The sequence below is a fragment of the Falco punctatus genome, assembly GCF_963210335.1.
Source record: "Falco punctatus genome assembly, chromosome: 1".
NCBI classification, from domain to species: domain Eukaryota; kingdom Metazoa; phylum Chordata; class Aves; order Falconiformes; family Falconidae; genus Falco; species Falco punctatus.
This window is the reverse complement of record NC_137580.1, coordinates 31855782-31878419: the sequence shown is the minus strand read 5'-3', so window position 1 is coordinate 31878419 and position 22638 is coordinate 31855782. Positions and strand designations below refer to the sequence as shown.

Here is a 22638-nt window from a genome sequence, read left to right as displayed (position 1 = left end):
CTGATATAGTGGGAGCCTCAAGTTTAGGGCTAAGTACTGTCGAGAGACGGGGTACTGGTGGATGCTGTGGCTTTGCGGCAGGTGTTGGGGGTCTCGGAGGAAGGGAGTTAGGGGAAGGCAAGGCACAGATTCTTAGGGGTCCAAGCTCTGTTAGTCCCAGGCCTCTCACACTGTGGTTTTGGGTTTTTTTGAATTTTCCCTCCAAATGGAAAAAAGACTAAGAACAGCACCATAGAAAGTATTTCAGAAGCTTTGTAAGTGAAAAAAAGTGACCTTATGTGTAAATGTAAACTACCTGCATGTGTTGTATCAGAAAAAATCATTGTATGCAATATTTTGGATTGGCACTGCTGACCGAGGTGGGCTAGCATATTCCTGGGTGTAAGCATACGAAACCCGGTGTGCGTTGCGGGAGGGGATGATAGCCTCCTGTGGCGTTACCCGAAGCTAGAGCGGCGTTGCTCTGCGCTGCAGGCAGGCCAGGCAGGGCCTTCCCCCGGCACCGGCCGCCAGACGCGGCCGCGCCCCGCAGGGCGCTGCGTCAGCCCGGGGCCCCGCCCCCTCTGCCGCCGGGCCCTCCCGGCCGCGGGCGTTTCGCCGGCCCCGCGCGGGGAGCGAGGGGAGGGAACCGCCCCCGCCGGGGACAGGCCGTGCCCGTCCGCAGGCGGGGCCTTGTCCCAGCGGGAAGAGCCTGACCCGCCTCCGCGCTGCCCTGCGCCGCCCTCCCCGAGCCGGGCGCTGAGACGCGGGCAGCCGCGGCGGTCCCGCACCCGTCGAGGCCCAGCCGGCGGCGCGGCGGGAAGCTCCGCCTCCGGAAGCCGGGAGCGGAGGGCGGGCGAGCGGCGCTGGGGGCTGAGGAGGCGCCCGGTGGGAGGGAGAGCGGCTCGGCAGCCCTTTGGAGCACGGCCGGCGCTCGGCCGGAGCGGCCCGCCGCCATGCCCGCCTTCCGGCAGGTGGGAGAGAAGCAGCTGCCCCAGGAGATCGTCTTCATGGCCTGGTCCCCCAAGAGGGACCTCATCGCCCTGGCCAACCGGGCGGGGGAGGTGAGTGGGGCCGGGCGGGCGGCGGGGAGGACTCTGAGGGGGGAAGAGCGGCTGCCGCTGCCTCCGCTCTGCGGTCCCCGAGGTGCCTATGCTGTCATCTGTGGCATAATTCTTGTAAGCTTAGCCAAGAACAGCAAATTTTTTATCAAGCTCCTCAATAGTTACTGCTCCTTCGTTTTTACTTTCTAATTTCCAGCAAATTCATTGGTAATACGTTGTCTGCTTCTATGGCGTTCTAAAGCACGTGAAACTTCTTAGTTAAACTAAATATGTTTTCAGATGTTTTTTCCTGGAACCGCTGTATGTGATCATGCATGAAGACAAAACTTGCGCTTTCAGGCTGTCTCTGCCGGAGGGGCGTGGGTAGCCCCTGTTGGTTACAGGCTTCCAGGCTTGTACAAGGCAACAGCTTATTTCTCTGTATTGCTGTAAACAGTATGCTGTTCTCTAAAATGTCATAGGAACGAATCTAAATTTAAGACAAAGGAGTTATTAAAAAAGCACATCGTGAGCTGATTTACGAGCTGGTACTAATGGGAGAACGTGGATTGTTTTTGTCTTCAATGTGTTTGTAGGTTTTACTTCACCGGCTTGCAAACTTCCAACGAGTGTGGAGTTTGCCTCCAAATGAAAATACAGGAAAAGAAGTGACAGCCCTTGCTTGGAGACCAGATGGCAAAAGTAATGTCAAGTATATGAGGTGATACAGTGCATTAAAAATCCCATTGGAAATCAGTGCAAGTTGTGGTGCCGATACCTCTTACCTGTGAAGGAAATTCTCAAGTCAGCTGCTTCAAGAAAAGTGTGGCTTAGTTTTATGTAGGCTTATTCAAAGTAATAGAGAGATTTAAAATGTTGAAAGCAATTGCAAGAAAGATTTGCAAGGCGAGTTTATGTCCAAAATACTGCTTTCAAGGTATAGCAAAACTCCCAAGTTCCGAACTAAGCAGAATATTTCTGTATGAAATACCCAATTTATTGGGAGAGGCTGTCTGATCAGGATTGGCTGAAGATGTTAGCTTATTTCCTTGTCAACAGAAATAATATTGAAGTTAGTAGCTTAATAAACCTAGGCTGGAAATCAGTTAATTTTTTGACTCATTAGAGGTGGGAGAACGGGAACAATGCCTTCTTCCATGACATGTGGATGAAAACTACCTATATTGTTTTATGATGGAGTCCGAGGGGTTTAAGAAACTTCTTTTTAAGCTGGTTGCGTGTGATTACAAGGAAGTAAGCACAGAAACCTATGCCTGCCACACGCTTTTGTGGATGAATGACGTTAAGAAGGTGGTGATGCAGAACCTGCTTAGCAATTCTTAAATTGTATTTTGTTGTAATAAAACCCAAACCTTTCTGGTGGACATTCTTCATGTATAATTTTGGCCTCATATTTGCAAAAGCTGAAGGCTCTGCTTTGTCAGAACTGTTGTTAGAAGTGTTAAAAGCATGTTCAGTTCAATATGTAGGTACATAATTGTGAAACCAGGCCTTTGACTTAAATTCATCACATAAAATATGATTTGAGTTCAAATTTTCACTTTAATAAGTAGATTTCAAAAGATGGTTTGGAAGGACTGTAAACAGACAAAGTTCTGTGCAGTAGTTGGCTTCGAAGACGCATTATTTCCTAGGTCAGTATAAAGTACAAAGTTTTGTGCATTGGTTATTTATACATTTTATTCATCTTTCTCTAGTTTTGGCTTTTGGCCTTACTGATACGAAGCGGATTATTCTGTGTGATGTAGAAAAACCTGAAAGCTTGCACTCCTTCTCCGTGGACTCATCTATTACATACATGCATTGGATGGAAGTAACTGAGGAAAGCACGTGAGTCCAAAAAACCCTTGAAGTAAATTATGGGCTATGTAGTGCCACTTTACTAATAATTTATACTTACTATGCTACAAGCAGTCATATAAAATAATATAATATTAGGTAGCTGTGGGGTTTTTTTTACCTTTTTGCTTAAAATTGTCTTTTTTGTTAAATAGACACTTTTCATACATTTTAGTGCTGATATCTTAGTCTTGTGGTTCTTTAGGTTACACACAAAAATTTCAGCATGATCTTGAGTGCCCACTTCTTAAGAACTGCTTCGTCTAATATTAGCTTGTACAGCCTGTCTCTGATCTGTTTACTTTAATATCTATTAATTTATTAAAATAATTATAATGAGATGTTTTGTTAGTCAGAATAAGTATTGTATTGAAATCTTTCTTCAGTTGTGTTTTCATGATCTTTAGTTTGGTGCTTACTTCTTTCACGATCTGCCTTTGGTGTTCCATCCAACCCTGTGGGCAATTCTATTGTGAGTGTACCTGCTTCACACAGTCAGGTTGCCCCTAGTGATCATAAGCTCTGTGGCACTGGACAATGCTCAGCAGCAGTTGTGAGCTGGAGGATATTGTGGTCCCTATTTTTGTGGTCTTACAAAAACCTCTGATATGCAGCTTATTGCAGACAATAATTAAATAAGACATTTCTTTTAAAAAGGGAGGTGGTGTAAGCCTGATTTTGGGATTCTTCCCCCTCTCCAGAAAACACCAATCTTAAAATAGTAAAATGACTGCATCTTAAATCACTCTAGCATTTTTCTCCTGATGGAGGTAGATTTATCCTTTTGTGAGGAATCTCATCCTTCTGGCATGTCTAAGGTGTGGTGTTAAGGTATTGCATTTAGTCTTCTCTCACTGTAATGTGTCTTTAGCTTTTTTGAGGTGCAGGTAGGTTGTACTTCAGGGCTGTACAGGGTTTAAACAGAAAATCTTAGTCATAGCTGCTTACAGATGATGAGGGATTTGGTGGCAAGCTACTGAGCCAGCAGATAGAAACTTCATGTTCTTCTTCGGTGGAAATAAAAAAGAGATTTTTCAGATTTCTTTTATTAATTTGATGATTTGATAAATTATTAAAGGCCCTGTAGGGGATTACCCTTGGATATTTGTAACTTTAATATACATGGTGTATTGAGTATATGCTTTTTATGGCTGGGATGATAAACAGTATTACTTCTTTTTCAGTGTTCTCACTTCCTTTTATAATGCTGAGGATGAATCAAATCTCCTTTTGCCTAAATTACCGGCACTACCGAAAAAGTAAGCATTATGCTATTGAGCTTGAGAAGATACAGTTTGCTGTTGGTTGTCAATGTTTTGGTTATTCAGCTTTAATGCTCTACAGATGCTTTGGATTATATATCTGATCATTGTTATTGAGAATAATTATTTTGTTTTCAGTTACAGTACCACTGCAAAAATTTTCAGGTAAGAAATTGTCATCTTGTGTATCTCTCTTTTTTTTGTTTCATTTTGTTTTCTAGTATTTGGAAAAGCTATATAACCCCCAATCATATCTTTTGTATTTTCAGTGAAGAAAAGTCAGATGAGATTATGAAGCTTTTGGGTGATGTAAGGTAAATTCTGTATGCAGGTGGTTGTGGTTTTCTTGGTTGGTTGTTTTTTTTAAAGATATAAAACAATGGATAAGTGGGTTTACTTTTCAGTTATACATAATCTCTTTTTAAGGGTCCTGGAGAAAGGATATGGAATGTCTGTCATGTACAAAGATCAAGTTCAAAGAATATATTAGGAAAATAAAGTATCAGTTTACCCCTTTCCCCCTCAGTTTAGGGGGTTATAAGGGACTTCATTAGCAGCTGCTGTTGATGCCATATCTTTCCCTTAGAAAAAGATTTCTTGGGGTACATTTGAAGGCTATGTTATATGTGTTACTTAAGCTGGCTTGGAAATGTTTGTGAATGCTTGTTATAAATGGGAAATTCCTGTGGGTTTGCATGAGTGTGATAAAGTTAAAATTAGCTCTGATATCAGCTGTATTAGGGCTACTTTAAAATAAGTAAACATCACTTAGTAGGAAACACATGAGGAGCAGCTGGAGAAAGTGTAGTTTAGCACACTGAGACTGGCTTTGTAGAGTGCTTGTGGTGCATTTTTGAGGAGAGTGCTTAACATCTATGCCTTGGTTTTCCATTCGCTTTCTTCCACTGTTCTTTACAGTCTCACTACTGAGAATCATTCTCTTTATTCACCTCTGTCTATTACAAGTTATTCCTTTTTAAGATTTGATACCTCTACTTACAGTAGGACTTCCTTGCTAGAGACACATGTGGTGGCTGTCTGTGGTGTAGGAGCTTTCTGGACTCTGTGCTCCTTCATCCATTCAGTTAATCAAACCAAAAGGTTTTCAGATACCATTTAGTTAAGTTCCCTTTTCACTTTAATGAAATCATTCTCCTTTAACATGTATTTAGGTGTGTAACAGGCAGAAATTGCAGTTAATTTTCTTGTATTTATAAGGGGACATGTAAAACATTCTCATTTTTCATGTTGGAGAGCATTACTGCTCACCGCAATGTAAGCAAATATGTGTAGTTCAAGAAGTATGGATGTATGACAGCAATAGACAACCTCCCTGTCCAAAGTTCAATTTTTTTAAACTTAGACAAAAAAGGAGAGGTCATAGAGAAGCTTTTTTCCCAGTCACTGTAGCAAGTTGGTTGTAATAAATGGGCAAAATGCAGACCTGCCTGCCCCCGACCCTACTCTCTGAACTGGTGTTCAGTTTCTGGTGCTGTTGTTACTTGTGGCTGTTTCTTGCTGCTGCATCCCTTTCAAACATTTATTGCCTTTGCGGTTTTGCTGAGGAGTGCCACTGAGTGACTTTGACAAACTTACTCTGCATGTAGTTAGTAATACAAAATTACTTTTGTAAGAATGCTTTGCTGTCTATTGGTAGGTGGGCTCTTGCTAGAAACTGTTACTCTTTTCCTCTACAAAGTACAGAGTTAGTGAAGAAGGGCTTCTGTGCCTAAAGTGTATAATTTTCCCCCTATTCTCTCAGTTAATTTAGTAATTGATACTCTTTCTGTAAATGTTAGAGGCAGGTCTTATGAATAAAATCCAATCTCATATTTTTTTTGTTTTTAAATTTCTTGTATCATAGACAGTAGCACAGTGTTTCTTTTTGTTCAGTGGTTCTTTACAGGATCTTTAGTAGAGGGATGAATTTTAAGTATTAAGAATTATATTTATATGCATTAGAATTGGTTTCAGTGTGCTCATCAACACATTCTTTTATTTTTATAGGCTTAATGCTCTTGTCCTTGGTGGCAGCTCAGGATTTATTGAGATTTATGCTTACGGAATGTTCAAGATTGCTACAGTAACTGGGGTACGTTCTGTTTTTTCCATATTTTTTTCTTCATAATGTACCAAACTACAGCTGAATTGAGTGAAAAAATACATATGTACACTTACACGTAAGTGAAACTGGGTTGCTGAATTTAAACAAAAGGAATAGTTGTTTCTCTTGAGTTGTATTGTTACTGTTGGAAAGACATTTTAACTCTGGCAATTTTAACATCTTGTTTCAAGTGGAACAAAGTTCAACACTAATCTGCAGTGAAAAGAGTACATTTGTTCCTGAACAGCAGCTGAAAAATCCGCTTTGTTTTTACATATCAGTGACTGCAGGCTTCTTTGTATGTGAATATGTTAGACCAGTAAGTACGTCTCAGAGGAAATGCAGTATTTCATTAACTTTCCAACTGGAATCCTTCAGGTGGCAGGATCTTGTCGTGGACTATGTTTGTCTAGTGATTTGAAATCACTGTCAGTTATTACAGAGATACAAGACTCCTCAGACAGTGCAGCAGAGATAACATATTTTCAGGCAAGTAATTTTAAAACGTTCTTTAACAGTAAACCTGGTTTTTTAATTACTTTCTGGTGGCTTTATTGCTTTCCCATTATTTGCAGGAAAAACAAACTTCTTATTTCCAGTCTTTGTCAAATTCACCCCCATTATGCTTCTGGATTTATCATGTTAACATGCAGTCTCACTGGTGAGACTGATGATGATGATCTGAGGCATTATTTTAAAATATTTTAAATAGAACATTCATTTATTCAATTACAGTTACAGTTATTCAGATTTTCTTCATTCTGCACCCGAAGGCACAGCAATGCTGTTGATTATCCAGTCTATCCCAAATAGTCATCCCTAAAACTTTTACTATTAGGACTCCAAAATAAGGAACCCTATCAGGAGTTTTTATAGATGTAATAAAAATATTTATTGCCCCTTTGAATTGAATGTATTTCCCTCTTAAAATCAACCTTAAGGAAATAAGAAATGACAGTTTTTCTGTGGGTCCTCCCAGTCTGTCTTTTAGTTTATGTAATCTAAAATTTAAAAGACAAATCATCTGTTAACTGTTGCTTGTTTCATTTATTATAGCTGGACACTAGTCTATTATCAAGTTACTTACCTGAGGTAACTCGAATGGCTCGAAAGTTTACTCACATTTCAACTCTGTTACAGGTACAGTTGTGCTACAACGTCCTTTTAATATCACAGTTCTTACAGGCTTTGATATTCTTAATGCAAGTAAAATAAAGGTTTCCTAGTGGGAAGCTTAAGTTGGTTTTAAGTTATTGTAGAGCCCTAACTTCGAATTTGATAAGTTTTATGTAATATCTACATTGTATCTTCCCTTTGTATTGTAACATCCAGTTCTTTCACGTGTTTTGAAGGGAGTGAAAAGGGAATAATGCTAATGTCTGTATTACAGTATATAAAGTTGTCATTGGCATGTATGTGTGAAGCGTGGGAAGAAATATTGATGCAGATGGACTCACGACTAACAAAGTTTGTACAGGTACTGTGGTATTAACCATTCTTTTGGGAAAACTTTTTTTTTTTGCAGTAGTTCTGTTTTTCACATTAACATACTGCATATCTTAATGTTGTTTAAACATGATGCCTCCAGCTAACAAACTCTGAAGTTCAGAGGCAACCTGGAAGCTATTGTGTCAAGGTTTCTGATGCTGAAGATATCAGAGTACAATGAAGCATGATTGTGTTGTGAAGCTTTTTTTATTTATTCTAAGTTACTCAGAAGTGATAGTTTTCAGCTTGCACAGCTATTATCAGTTGCTTTCTATTAAAGGTTGTGCTCTTTGAACTTCAGTCACTGATAAACTGAATAATGTAAATGTTGAGAAACAGCCCACCAGAACTTACAGCCTAGTTCAACAGAGCATGTGTAACAGCCATTATGGATTTGCTTAAATTGTGTGTTCATTGACCATGGCTAGAGGTTAATTGAATCAAATATAGTGATGGCAAACTGCTTAGAATTTTTACTGGGTAATACAATTGAAAATAGCATAAAATACTAGAAAATTTTCAGTGATTAGTAGTCTGATTTCAGCATTCAAGGATATGGGCGGGTTCTCCAATCCACTTTAATTGAAGTGTTTGTGAGATTATTTGGTAGCCCGGATTTAATCTCTTCACCAATCTTTTCCAATCATTTTGACTGACAGGAAAAGAATACAACCACTTCTGTTCAGGATGAGTTTATGCAGCTGCTGTTATGGGGCAAAGCAAGGTAGTTATTGTTGTTTTATCTGAGTATGCATTTGCATTTGATAGTGAAATACAAAATGAACATATATTTGGCTCTCTCCCCCACCTCTTCAGTTTGGAACTTCAGGCATTACTAATGAACCAACTGACAGTAAAGGTATGTTAATATCTTTTAACATATTAGAATAATCTATTTCGATGTCTTTTAATCACTGGTCTGTTAACAGAAAATTATATGTTTGTATTTCTATTTTAACAGGGTTTAAAAAAACTCGGTCAGTCTATAGAGTCTTCCTATTCCAGTATACAAAAGTTGGTCATAAGTCATTTGCAGAGGTAAGTCACAGAATGTCCAATGGTTTGTAGATAAAATGGCATATTTTGTGCTTTGCTAAAGGACAGTATGCTTTGTTGGTGGTTCTTTGTATGTAGGTGTGTGGGAGCAGAGACTGTGGTCATGACAAAATGTACTATTTTACTTTTGGGTAGTGGAGAACTGTGGAAGTACTTTGAACAGTCTCCGTGATATGTCACCTGTATATCACTGCCTGCATATATGCAGGATATATGCAAAACGTTTGCACCAACTTTGTGGAGTGGTTAAAATCATTAGGGCAATATTTGCTTTTCTGTAAAGTGATGCTTTGTCTTACATGACAGACCACCTTACAAAGCTCTCCACTTTGCACATTAAATGACAAAAATGTAGCGTGCAATGAAGCAGTGAATTTCCAAAGGGTGAGTAAAAGATTATATTACTTTGCTTTGCCTTCCTAGTGGCTCTGAGGCACTGTTATACCACTTGAGTGAATTGAAAGGAATGGCTTTATGGAAACAAAAGTATGAATCTCTGGGATTAGATGCATCTGGAATTGAAGGTAGAGTAGCGTGCTTGTCACTTACCCACTTTGATTTCAATTTTGAAAGCTTAATAATAATGGTTAGCTCTTTTTGCAGAGGCTATTACTGCTGTTGGTTCTTTCATCCTGAAAGCAAATGAGCTGCTTCAGTAAGTATAAAGTCTGGGGAGTTAAAAAACAATTATCAAGTCTTATATAAAAGGGGAAGCATGAGGTTGGGAAAGCAAGGCTCCTCTTCCTGGTGGTGAGCTTTTATCTTGTCTCACTGCGTCTTATAGACATACCCCAAGACTAGTCTTATTTGGAAGGTTGCATTTGGCATTATTTTTTAAATTGATAGTGCTTGTAGACCTTTCTGTAGTAAAAATGGGACTTAAGCCTGGAGCAGCTTGTGACATTTAGATCTGTTAATTTCTTTTCTTGTTTCTTGCTCAGAGTTATCGACAGTAGTATGAAAAACTTCAAAGCATTTTTTCGATGGCTGTATGTTGGTAAGCTTGATAACATAGTAAGGGTCTGATATCTGTTTTGTATTGTAAGCGTTTAAATGTCAGCAAGTAATTAAGCAAATCTTAATTATAACCATCTATTTATTTCTGTCAGAAAATTCCTGGACATTTAAAAGGTTAAAGTTGATAAGGCAAGAATAATTATAATATTAAACACATAGATCATAAATTTGGTAGTTCTTAATTAAACTTAGTGTGTGTACAGTGGGTATTGTATACACTTACCCTGTAGTGTTACTCCAAACTGTTGTCTGCTTCATGAGCAGTTTGCTGATCTTGACTTGAAGAAGTTAAAGGACTTCATTTAGTTTACACCAAATTTGAAGTATACTCTAACTCTCCTTTACTCTGTCACTTGCTGTTTCATGCTTTGGGGACTGAGTTACCTGTAAGGTTACACACAGGTGTAAAGGGGCTCAGAATGTCCAGATGCACTTAATACCCAACTTCACTTGTAGCTGTGTAGCTGCAGGTGAAACGTTAGAAGGAAGAGCAGAACACTCTACTTTAGCCTGCTTGTTTTTATAAAGTAGTTATGAATAGGTTTGTAATTTTTAACTGATTCTTTAGAACTTTTTTAAAAAAGTAAGCAGTCTTACCAGATACTGTAAAAGCACCAGAAATGCAGCGTTTGTTCTGCTTTCTGCTATTTTAAAAATTAAAATTATTGTATTTGTACTAGTAAGTACTATCAGAGTTCTCTGTCATAATGTTAGAACTTTCATTATTTAATTGTTGACTCTGTTTGCTTGTGTTGAAACTAGACAGAGAACTGTTTATCTAAGCCTCACTGATTTAAAATTACTTCTGTGCAGTTCTCTTAAAACACATTATTCTGGACATGAGAGTATTCATGTATTTTATATATATCTTTTTTTTGCTCTTAGTTTGCACAAGAATAAATTCATATGAACTCTTTTTATAATAATCTTATCTCAGTCTTGTACAGGGTACAATGCAGTTGGAAAAGATTAAAGATAAAAATTCTCCACGATCTGTATTTTAAACTAGTGGGGCAAGTGAGGCTTAATTTTAGTCTCAATTCGTAATTCTTCATTCCAAACTGTTTTGCTTCTGACAAATTAATCCTTCCTATTTTATTAGCAATGTCTTATTACATAGCCATGGAAAATTAAGAATATTAGGAGAACATATTAATATTAATGCAGTAAGAGTATAATTTCTCCCTCAGCCATGTTGAGGATGTCAGAAGATCATGTGCTCCCAGAGCTGAACAAGGTAGTAGTAACATTTTCTAATAAATGGTGGTATACTCTCTATTCTGCTTGACTTGAACACAGGATTAAAGGTTTATTTTTGTTCCAAAACTTAAAGGATAGAGTCTGTGTCATTTCTTTTGAGAAAGTTGATGCCTGCAGAGTCACGCTAATATGCTGTCTCACATTAATTTTTTTTTTTCTGTTTTCTTTGTTAATAGTATATTGTATGTGAATGTGAGACCTCTGTGTATAGCAGCTTTTTATATGCCCTAAAGGATTAAGTTAACCGGAATGGGATTTTAACATCTTTAACAATGCCCTGGTAGAGGAGATGGAATACACTTGCATCAGATTTGCAGGCTCCCTCTCACTGGGTGAACCAGTTAATACGCTTGAGGGCAGACGTGCCTTCCAAAAGGAAATAGGTAGGCTGGAGGAATGGACAGATAGGGACCTCCTGAAGTTCATCAAGGACAAATGCAAGGTTCTGTTACGGGAAAGAGTAACCCACTGCACAGCAGGGCCCAAATTGGCTGGGGAGCAATACTGATGGGGTGGACCTGGGGATGTTGGTGGGTGCAAGTTGGGCATGAGCCAGCAGCGTGCCCTGGCAACAAAGGTGGCCCAGAGTAACCAGGGCTGTACTAACAGGAATATGGCTAGGAGGTCAAGGGAAGTAGTTACCTTCCTTACTTAGCACTCATCATCTTTCATCTAGAACACTTACTGCAGTTCGGGGCTCTCCTGTACAAGACAGACATGAATAAACTGGAGCGATTTCAGCAGAGGGCTCCCAAGCAAGTTGGAGGCTGGAGCACTTGCCCTGTGAGGACAGGCTGAGGGAGCTGTGCTTGTTCAGCCTGCAGAACATGTGTTCTATGCTCATTGAAATGTATTTCTTATCCTTTGCTTTTCTGACTTCTTTTTTTTTTTTTTTTTTTTTTTTTTTTTTTTCTTTTTCATTTTAGATGACTCAAAAAGATATCACGTTTGTTGCCGATTTTCTTACTGAACATTTTAATGAGGTTAGTTTTATTGGTTTGTCAAGTGCAGCAGCTGACTATTTTGCTGCCAATAATTGAATCTGAAAAAATCTTGTAAAAAAATAATTCAATCATCTTTTTGTACGCTACTTCTCATTAACTTTGGGTTTAAATAATGGTTTTGTTTGCATAATTTTTTCAGGCACCAGAACTTTACAATCGTAAAGGAAAATACTTCAATGTGGAGAGAGTTGGTCAGGTAAAGAACTAGGGAACAAATGGAAAAAGAACAAATGAGAAAATCCTTAGATGGAGAAGCTTTTAAAGCTGTGTCCACCTTTCTTCTCTGTCCCTTTTGCTTTCTGTTGCACGTTCCAGTAATGGTAAAGGAGAGCTTTTAGTTATTTTACCCTGTCAGGAAAAGGAGTGTTTAAAAACTCATCTAATAGTTTTACCTTGCACATGCTGGGTTTTTTTAGGTAAAGGGTGAAACTTATTTGCAGCCAGCAATAGTAATGTAAAACTGAAATGTGTTTGTTGTCTTTATGCCATTAATCACTGGATTTCAAAACATTTGTGCTGAAACTTGATTTAAAAATGTTTTTTTTATGGAAATATCAATGTGATCTTTGACAATAGCTGATTTCTCTTAATGTTTCTAGAAGGGGTAGAATAACTAGTTTTAAAAGTAGGGCATGTTAAATTAACAAGAAATTTTTAACAGACTTGTGAGGGGCAATGTGGAAGTGAAATCTAATGTCCCTTATTCTTAACATGCAATCTTAAAAATGTCCATTTCTTTTTCTAGTACTTGAAAGATGAAGATGATGACCTTGTATCACCACCTAATACAGAGGGAAACCAGTGGTTTAACTTTCTTAAAGACAGTACTCATATTAAAGGTTGTGTGTGCTTTAGTAAAAAGTAAAAGTGAATCAAAGATACATGTGGAATGTAACAAATGCAGAAGAGTAATCTATTTTTTCATGCTTAAGAGTTATTTCTATAGTGTTAGTTGTGGGTTTTCATCTGAGTAGAATAAAACAAATGTGCCATGTTATTTTATGCAGTTTTTATGTAGCTGCTTACCCAGTCAATTACCTTTTTCTGGGTATTAGGAGTTTCCTATATTTTTTATGTACCAGTCTCAGAAATATTGACTTGGAAGGAATCCCAGGAGGTGTCTATTTTAGGAGGTCTTGATTTGAGTTCAAGGAAGTAATAATTACGCTTAAGTCATACCTGGGGGAAAGTGTCTTAACTTGTTCTCTTTCACTGGAGTCTGAGACTATTTTTTCATTAGCGGTGAAAAAGAAGTAAGAGACTATAGCAAGCTGATGGTGAAAATTAGTCTTGTTTAACTTCAGAAACCGTAGACTGTAAAACTTCTACAGCATAAGCTGCCTTTTAATAGAATTTGCTGTAGCTGCCTTTTTCTGCCTATTTGATTCAATAAAAAGGGGGGAAGTTGTAGCATTTTCATTTGTGAAAGTAATATTTAGAAAATGTAGTTTTAGACATACTTGGAAAATATGGTTGATACTTTAATTGTGTTGACTGATCATTTCTGTTACTACCCAAGTTTCGTAATTGTTTGTAGAGATGGTTTTAAGTGGTTTTGTTAGTATTAATGGTAAGTGTTGAGATGTTTATGGGACTATAGGACAAGTAAAGCTTCTGTCATTTGATTGATACCTTCTAGCCTTCATTGGTGTTTTACATTGCTTTGTTGGTTGATGTAGTTTTTATAATTTTTCCAGCTAAGCGTTGGAAAAGAAACAGGTTATGTACTTAAAATAAGTAACGAGATATATCGCAGAAGCTAAAAGTCTTCTTCCAAAGTAGTTAAATTCGTAAGAATGAATCAGTCCTATTGAAGCTCATTCATAGCTACTCTAAAAAGCATGGAAATTGTTTTGCTTAAACAAGATATTTTATGACAACTGTGTTTCTAGCTTTTTGGTAAATGCAATTCAGTCTTTTTGCTATTGTGAACGGGCTGTGAAGAAAAGCTGAAGGGGCAGACAGGCCTCCATTTCTCATTCATTTATCTCATTTCATATTGTAATCCAGTTAGTTAATTGAGTTAGAATTTGTAATTGGGCAATAATTTAGGCAGTCGCCTAATCCAGTCAAAACAGGGCTAATTTTGAAGATAACCTGGCTTGCTCAAGGCTTTGTGCAGTTGAGTTCTCTATGTCTGCCCTTTTCCAGTGGCTAACCAATCCTTGTCAAAACTTTTTTCCTTATATGTGATTGGAATTTCCCTTGCTGGTGCTTATGACTGTTAATTCTTCTCTCCCTGTGTGCAGCTTTGAAAATAATGTCCTCTGTAATGCTTCCTTTAGGCAGCTGAAGAGACCACTGGGTTCTTCCTTGTTAGCCCTCAGTTCTCTAGGCTGAACAAATGCAGCCCCCTCAGCTTCCACTCATAAAGCATATGCTTTAGCCCTGCGACCATCTTATTTGACCCTCCACTGGACTCATTCCAATTTGTCATTTTAATAACTGTGTAGTATGTTTTTATAGAGATCAAGCATTTTTTATAAACCTTTATCTGTTTACAGAAAGTCCACTTCTGTTTCCCTACTATCCTGAGAAATCACTACATTTTGTCAAAAGACAAATGGAAGAGGTCATTGATCAGTGTTTACAGAAGCCAGCGGTGAGTTCAATTTATATAAATGATAACTTTCTTTTAGGGGTAGCAGTCAACTGAAAGATAGTAGCCATGCGTAGTAAGGCCTGAAGTTTTCTTTGCCTTTGAGTGCTTACAACTCAGGGGGTAGCATGTAGCCCAGCTTCACCACTGCCTTTGGCTAGGGAGAGTGTAAGGGGGATTTTTTTGTTTCATGTCTTCTGTTCCCACGGTACTGTGATCTATTTTTCGTGTTAATTAGCTTGGTGAATGTGCTATGTACTTGACAAGTGTTATAACTGTTAGCTGACAATATGTTAGTCTATATATTATGAAGAAACATGAAACAGGTGTGTCAAGTGACAGTAGTGTTTGTGTTGGGGATGTTTATTCCAGCATAAGTATTGGTGATTTTTTTTTTTCAGATGTACTTAGGTGGTTTTGTTTGTTTGAGGTTTCTTTTGTCTTAAAATCATGTATAATTATGAATAACTGCCTGCATTTTTTGCCTATTGTATTTATTAGGATATAATTGGAAAGTCAGTGCATCAAGCAGTCTGCGTGTCTCTTTATAAAACTTCTCAAAGGTATTTCTTTAAGTTATTTCTAGAGCTCAGTTGCACAAAATTACAGTAGCGTTTTATAAACTGGTTTGTTTTTTCCTTTTCAGTGAAGATTCCACACCTCAGTTATTTAAACTACCATTTCTGTAAGTATGTTGCTATTCCTTGTTCAATGTAATTTACCAATTATTAAAACGTGATCTAAATTTTCATTTCCTTCCCTTACATTACAGGTGGAATGACAAAACATCCAATATACATTATGTTCTCTTCACCATACTAGAAAATTCTGTTTCTAAAATATACATTTTGAGGAGACATACTGATACTTCCAGGTAAGACACAAAGGAAAAAAGTAGTTCGAGAGCTTCAGCACATGTGTAGAGACAATTACAGTTTTAATCTATTTGAAAAAAAGGAATGAATAGCATGAATGCGATCTTTCTTGGATATTAGAGAAAAATGTGGAGACATTGAGAAATGCAATAGGGAACTGCAGCAGGAGTTTGTGTTGTAGTAGACTCAGAAAATCTAATCACAAGACCCAAGATAGTTTTAGGCTTAGGAAAAAAATCAGGCTCCCTTAGTTTTGTTCCTCACAGAATTGCTCACTTGTGCAAACTTGTGAAAAATTACAGGGCATCATGCTTTCAGTGCTTTGGCTTACTGTCAATATTATTCTTTGATTAATCCCTTGCAGCCTGAATTTTAATGCTTTAAGGAAAAATGGGAGTTGGATTCACAGGTGCAACAAATAGAATACATCTCTTTGGGGTGTATTTTTGTGTACCTTCAGGAGTTTCTGTGTCCAAGATACAGTTTGTCACTGCCTAGTTGTGCTGATATGGGCTAGGAGGCCTGCATGGATGAACAAGGAGCTCCTGGACAAAATAAAACACAAAAAGGAAGCCAATTGGAGGTGGAAGCCAGGACAGGTAGCCTGGGAAGAATACAGAGAAACTGTCCAAACAGCCAGGGATCAGGTTAGGAAAGCTAAAGCCCTGAAACAATTAAATCTGTCCAGGGATATATAAGGAGAGCAAGAAAAGCTTCTATAGGTACATTGGTGATAAAAGGAAGACTATGGAAAATGTGGGCTATCTCCAGAAGGAAATGGGAGACCTGGTTACCCAGCATATGAAGAAGACTGAGGTACTCAATGACTTTTTCACCTTGGTCTTCACTGGCCGGTGCTCCCGCCACAGTGCCCAAGTTGCAGAAGGCAAAGGTGGAGACTGGCAGCGTGGAGAACCACCCGTTGCAGGAGAAGATTGGGTTGGAGGCCATCTAAGGGACCTGAAGGTGCTTAAGTCCGTAGGATCTGATGTATCTGCAGGTCCTGAGGGAACTGGTGGAAGAAGTGGCTGAGCCACCATCCGTCATATTTAAGAAGCTGTGGCAGTCCGGTGAAGTTCCCACAAACTGGAAAAGGGGAAATGTAACCCCCATTTTTTAAAAGAGAAATAAGGGGGACCTGGGAAACTACAGGCTGGTCAGGCTTACCTCTGTGCCGGGCAAGATCATGGAGAAGAACCTCTTGGAAACTGTTTTAAGGCACATGGAAAATAAGCAGGTGATTGCTGACAGCCAACATGGCTTCGCTAAGGGCAAATCATGCCTGACAAATCTGGAGGCTTTCTATGATGGGGCTGCAGCATTGATGGATCAGGGAAGAGCAACTGACATCATCTACCTGGACTTGTGCAAAGCTTTTGACACTGTCCCAGATGGTATCCTTGTCCCTGTATGGGGGAGACATGGATTTGACAGGTGGACCACTTAGTGGATAAGGAATTGTCTGGATGGTCACGTTCAAAGAGTTGCGGTCAATGGCTCAATGTCCAAGTGGAGACCAGTGACGAGTAGTGTTCATCAGGGATCTATACCGGGACCAGTGTTGTTCATCGTCTTTGTCAGCAATGTGGACAGCGGGATTGAGTGCACCCTCAGCAAATTTGCCAACAATATCAAGCTGAGTGGTGTGGTCCAGATGCTGGAAGGAGGGGTGCTGTCCAGAGGGACCTTGACAGGCTTGAGAGGTTGGCCCATGTGAACTTCATGAAATTCAACAAGGCCAAGTACAACGTCCTGCTCATTGGTCAGGGCAACCCCCAGAATCAATACAGGCTGGGCAGAGAATGGGTTGAGAGCAGTCCCGAGGAGGAGAATGTGAGGGTGCTGGTGGACAAAAAGCTCAACATTGCCTGGCAGTGTGCACTTGCAGCCCAAAAAGCCAACTGTTTCCTGGGTTGCATCAAAAGCAGCATGGCCAGCATGTCAAGGGAGGTGATTCACCCCCTCTGCTTGGCTCTTGTGAGACCCCATCTCAGGTACCACATTCAGCTCTGGAGCCCCCAGTATAAAAAGGACCTGTTGGAACCAGTCTAGAGGAGGGCCACAAAGATGATCGGAGGGCTGGAGCACTGCTCCTATGAAGACAGGCTGAGAGAGTTGGGGTTGTTCAGCCTGGAGAAGAGAGGGCTCCAGGGACACCTTATAGCATCCTTCCAGTACCTGAAGGGGGCTTGTAAGAAAGATGGGGACAGGCTTCTTAGTGGGATCTGTAGTGACAGGACAAGGACAAACTGAAAGAGGGTAGGTTTGGTCTAGATATTAGGAAGAAATTCTTTACTGTGAGGGCGGTGAGGCACTGGCACAGGTTGCCCGGAGAAGCTGTGGATGCCCCATTCCTGGAAGTGTTCAAGGCCAGGCTGGATGGGGCTTTGAGCAACCTGGTCGAGTGGAAGGTGTCCCTGCCCATGGCAGGGGCGTTGGAACTAGGTGATATTTAAGGTCCCTTCTAACCTGAACCATTCTATGAACTGTTTAAGTTGCATTCTGTCAGTGACATCACTGAAATGACCTGGGTTTAGAAAACGACAAAAATCCTCCTCTCTGTAAAATACTGATTATTTTTTTTTTTTATAATCGGTCTTTAATTTGAGATGAAAATTAATTGTGTTGGGTTGGGAATTTTTAAAGCAGTTTTACTGCTGGAGAAGATACATGATGAAACTATCTTTTGTGTTTCCAGTTGAGAGCTGCTGATGACAAAATTGCAGCCTTGTGGTGTAGTTTCTGTCCCATTTCTTCCCTCATTGATACCTAAAACAGTCTGAACTTGTTTTCTGTAAATCTGAGTAACAAGTAACTTAATGGACCTGAGACTAGAACAACTAAGCCAAGAGTCCTGCAAAGAGCTGTACCCCACAAACCAGACTGTTTCCCATTTGACTCTATTAGTCATGTTTTGCTGAGGGGCAGAAGAAATCAAAAAGTTCTTACCATTTACACCATTTTGGGAAGTAGCCATGTACTGTACTAAGCTTAGATAGCCTTACACCATTTCTTACCACAGTTGTCATTAGAGATTTTGGGTTCTCTATGAATGGGAAAGAAATTAAGTCCCTAAGATAATAATCACTGTTCTTCTAGGTCTGTCAGTAATGGAATTCTTGCGGTAGAGTTTGGAAGCTTCTTGAACAACAGTATAAATGACAGCTCAGACTCCAGGTCAGTGTATTTGATTTTTCTTCCAGAACTGCAGATTGCTAAATAGAAAACCATGTTTTCTAGTGTTTATTTTACATTAAGTTAACTTCTCAAGCATTATCGTTTAGCTTTTATCTTGCAAGTTGCTGCTTCAGATGCTGGACCAGCTTGTAGTTCCTGAGCGAGTCAATCTGTAAGAAATGGCACAGGTGCATGAAGCTGCAGGATTGTGGGAGACTTACTTTGCACTTCAAGGTCAAATAAATTTTAGTTCTTTAGTTGAAAACTAGAGCTTTAGCACATGTACAAGAAAATAAGTTAGCTGGAAACAGCTCTTACTTATATCTGTGATGTTCTTTAAGATGGAGTGAGACTTGACATGCCTGATTGAAGGGATCTTAAAAGGCATGCCAGACTGAGCTCATCCTTTTCATGCAGAAAGGCCAGATGTGATTGCCCTCTGTAGCTTCAGTTGTGTTTCTAAATTTTCTTGGGTGTTTGTGTTTACTGTTTCTTCCATTTCACCTGAAATGGAAAATAACAAGATTGCTAGTAAGTTTTGGGTGTTTTCTTTCCTTCACATCATTTTTCCTGAATGATACAGGAGTCTGCTGTGGTTATTGCTGTCTTTCAGTGTCTTAGCTGCATGACCTTTTTATTCATTTAACAGTAAAGCTCACTGTTTACTCCTGAATACTTTTTAACATGAAAGCTGTGCAACTTTAAAATATTTTAGTTCTGTATTTACTTTTATTCCTCGATGCTTTCTAAATTATTTTCCTATAGATGCTACAGTTGTTTAGATGCACACTTTTATGATGATGAAACTGTAACTGTAGTTCTGAAGGAGAGTGTGGAACAAGAGGGAAAGGAGAGAGTCTTGGCTCAGTTGCCTTTATCTTCCATATACACAGATGAGGACCAAGACAGGGAATTAATCTGGGATTCTACTAAAAGGTACTGAAAAACTTTGAGCAAGTATGGAAAAAAGCAGTTTAAGCACATATTTTAATTGTGTATAGTTACTCGTGTGCTGTGTGTGTGTAAAGATTTTAAAGACAAAACCTCTTTGTGCTGGGTAGAGTGGGGTGGGGAGATGGAAGCTTCCTAAACAGTTTGTTTTGTGTTTTTTGGGGGGTTGGTTTTGCATTTTTACTATCTGTGTTTATGGCTTTCATGAAATGCCAGGAAAAATTGAAGATATCCTGTAGTATCAGAAATCTTTTCATGAGATTGCTAACATTGCTGGTAAGAATACTTGAATTTAGGATGTTTTCAGCATATTTGCTCATATACCTCTACCTTGTAATGAAAATACACAGATACTGCTTCGTCTTTCCCTGGTAGTCAAACTTAACAGATATTGTCAGTTTAGCTGTGGAACATCAGAATTGGTGCCCCTGTCTGCATTGGCATAGGGAAAGGAGAGCATCTGGGGGAAGTGAACACACACACACTCGCGCGCACACAGACAGACACAAAAAAGGCCAGTGTAATTATTGAATCTAATGTTTTAGTTGCTGTGCCTTACTTGCTTTTCTTTTTTCTCCCTGTGCTCCTCTGGTAGATTGCTTAAGATATGTTTTTACCCCAAAGTAAATGGGCATACTGAACTGTAAATATTTTTTTTTATGCCACAAAGAAATTGTGTATTGAAGAATTAACAGAAAATAGTAAAAGCAAGTTCAAACTAATCCTGGCTGCTGATAGGCAGGGAGTTCCCTCATACAGACCTTGTGAGTGGGGGTGGAGTGATACATCTTTGAAAGGTCATGAAGGCCAAACTTCTGTGTAAGTGGAGGGATTGCCTCCAGGACTTTGTTCAGAAGCTCCTCTTCTTGTAGAAGAGAGGTTTGAAGGAAGGCCATCCTCATCCTCCTGCTGTGGCTGTTCCTTGTGGGAAGATCAGGCTTTACAATTCCCTTTTCACCTGCTGTAATCTTTTTCCTCAGCTGAACCATGCTGTGTCTCCACAGTTGGATCCCCCACTCTAGAATATTTGTAGCAGCATTATGATTTTTATGTTTATCTGCTTGTTGCATATGATATAATAAAAGTTAGATGTAAAAAAATGGACTGACTGAGATTTTTCTTAGTAGTGGAATTGTTTCTTACATACTAGCTTTGTGCTTTTCTTCTTGCTATGTGCAGACTGGATGAGCAAAGAGGTGAGATATTGACACGTACTGTCTTCTTGGAGAATCAGTGGAGAGTGCTGGAGAACATGAAAGCTCAGTATGTTTCTGTAAATGGCATTAGAAAAGTTTCCTGTGTGGTAAGTATAGTATATGTGAACAAGCTTGGAAACTATTAAAGAAAACATGTTATGACTGGAGAGAGTGATAACCTGTTTCTGCTAATTTAGTGAGATTTATGAAAACTTTTTTTTTAACTAAGAGATTATTCTCTCGTGGTCTGTTACAAGTGTGTCAGGATACAGTCGTATCTCTCTCATAACACAACATAGGAAAACTTTTAACAGAAGTTAAACTACTTGCTTTACTTTTCAGACTGCAGAGCAATTAAAAATGTTAGTAATTTCCTTGATGCCTCCATTTTAAAGATAAAGGCTATTTTCAAAGCTATTGGGTGACATTTAAAATAGTATTGGTGCTTTTATTTATTTATTAACGGAAACTTCTTAATGTCTTGGTAGCTAAGTTCAAATCTCCGTCACGTGAGGGTGTTTGAGATGGATGTGGAGGACGATGGGGAGGTTGAGGAAGAAGAGGAAGAAGAAGCAACTCAGATTGCAGCTGGGGAACCTTCTGAGATAAATCAGTCTGCAGATAACCAGGACAATGTGTGTGGTGCATCTGCTGAAGAACTGCCTGATGAAACCGAAGAACATGAATCAAGTCTGGATCCTTGACATAGGCTTTTATACTGGTAAAGGGACAAGACTCTAATTTTAACTTCAGACTGCTGAGATGATGTATCATGTACAGACTCAAGCAGCTGTAGTAGGATGTGGTCAGAATCTGTGTTGCTTCTCAGCAAAGACTGTCTGTGTTCTAGAGTATGTTTATTTGACCCATTTTTGTCTGGTACACAGTTTGCTGTGAACTGAATTTACTTGACAACTTTTCCATGTGCAGTTTTTTATAAGTGAAGAGAAAAAGAAATACCAACTGACATTTTTGTAGTTAACCTCCTCAGCCCTTAATACTGTTACTAAGATAAAATGAATTTGTATGTGAAAAGGACACTCGGGACCGAATTATTTTCTTCCTCAAGTTTATGTTCTAGTAATGGGTACAGAAGCTTCCTGTAGAGCCGAAATCTAAGAGTGTATGGCCAACAATAAGCTTGTGGATCAGCGGAAGACTAGGCAAGAAAACTTAGCAGTTGTTACTTAAATACATACTTTTAAAAACTCTTTTGATAACATCTGTCTTCCTCGGTACTGCAGTATTTCAGTCTATGCAGTTCTTTAGTCCTCAGTGCAACACTTGTGTGTATGTTTTGTCAAACATTTGCATGTCTCAGCCTGCCTAGTTTCTGTGAGATTGTTCCTGAAAGTGTCTTCTGTCTGCTGTTTTTATAATGAAAAGTTAACAACACAGTGTATTATTTTTTTTTATTCTGATGTGGCATTGTGTATCATGCATAGACTTCAGCATAATCATGTTGCTTAGTAATTAATACATTGCTGTAGGAATGTTGTAGTGCTAAGTTGTAAAAGCTAGAAATGGTGTTTAAAATCTAAACTATTTTCTTCCCTACTAGCTGTCAGAGTCTTAACTGACTTAAAATTCAGCTCTTTGATGAACAATGCTGCTAAATGCATGATCTTCCTTCAGAACAGTGAGTGTACCTTGTATTTGTGAAGAGGACCAGGTCTTTTGCAAATGCTCCATTCTGTACTTCAAAAATAAATAAATCTTCTGAAATGGCTATTTGTCATTTGAAAAATAAAATACTAGACTTACCCT

General features: G+C 39.0%; 1 protein-coding gene across 3 annotated transcripts; it reads left to right on the top strand.

Annotated features, from left to right (window-relative positions):
• Positions 1 to 75: 75 nt before the first annotated feature.
• ANAPC4 (anaphase promoting complex subunit 4) lies at positions 76 to 22635 on the top strand. 3 transcript variants are annotated; one of them, XM_080386311.1, is made up of 28 exons: positions 76 to 1043; positions 1619 to 1724; positions 2741 to 2873; positions 4067 to 4141; positions 4283 to 4309; positions 4414 to 4458; positions 6152 to 6236; positions 6627 to 6737; positions 7305 to 7388; positions 7639 to 7725; positions 8396 to 8460; positions 8553 to 8595; positions 8698 to 8774; positions 9216 to 9316; positions 9396 to 9447; positions 9734 to 9789; positions 11000 to 11046; positions 11996 to 12052; positions 12213 to 12269; positions 12819 to 12912; positions 14578 to 14675; positions 15174 to 15235; positions 15319 to 15357; positions 15445 to 15546; positions 18647 to 18724; positions 19490 to 19660; positions 20855 to 20978; positions 21360 to 22635. In XM_080386311.1, exons 1-28 carry the CDS (start codon positions 936 to 938, stop codon positions 21573 to 21575), a joined length of 2400 nt encoding a protein of 799 aa, XP_080242437.1. In that variant the 5' UTR covers positions 76 to 935; the 3' UTR covers positions 21576 to 22635. The 3 variants fall into 3 exon arrangements, with proteins under 3 accessions (XP_080242437.1, XP_080242436.1, XP_080242438.1); XM_080386310.1 differs by having other exon boundaries at positions 11000 to 11049; XM_080386312.1 differs by lacking the exon at positions 76 to 1043 and having other exon boundaries at positions 1619 to 1743; positions 11000 to 11049.
• The last annotated feature ends 3 nt before the right edge of the window (positions 22636 to 22638 follow it).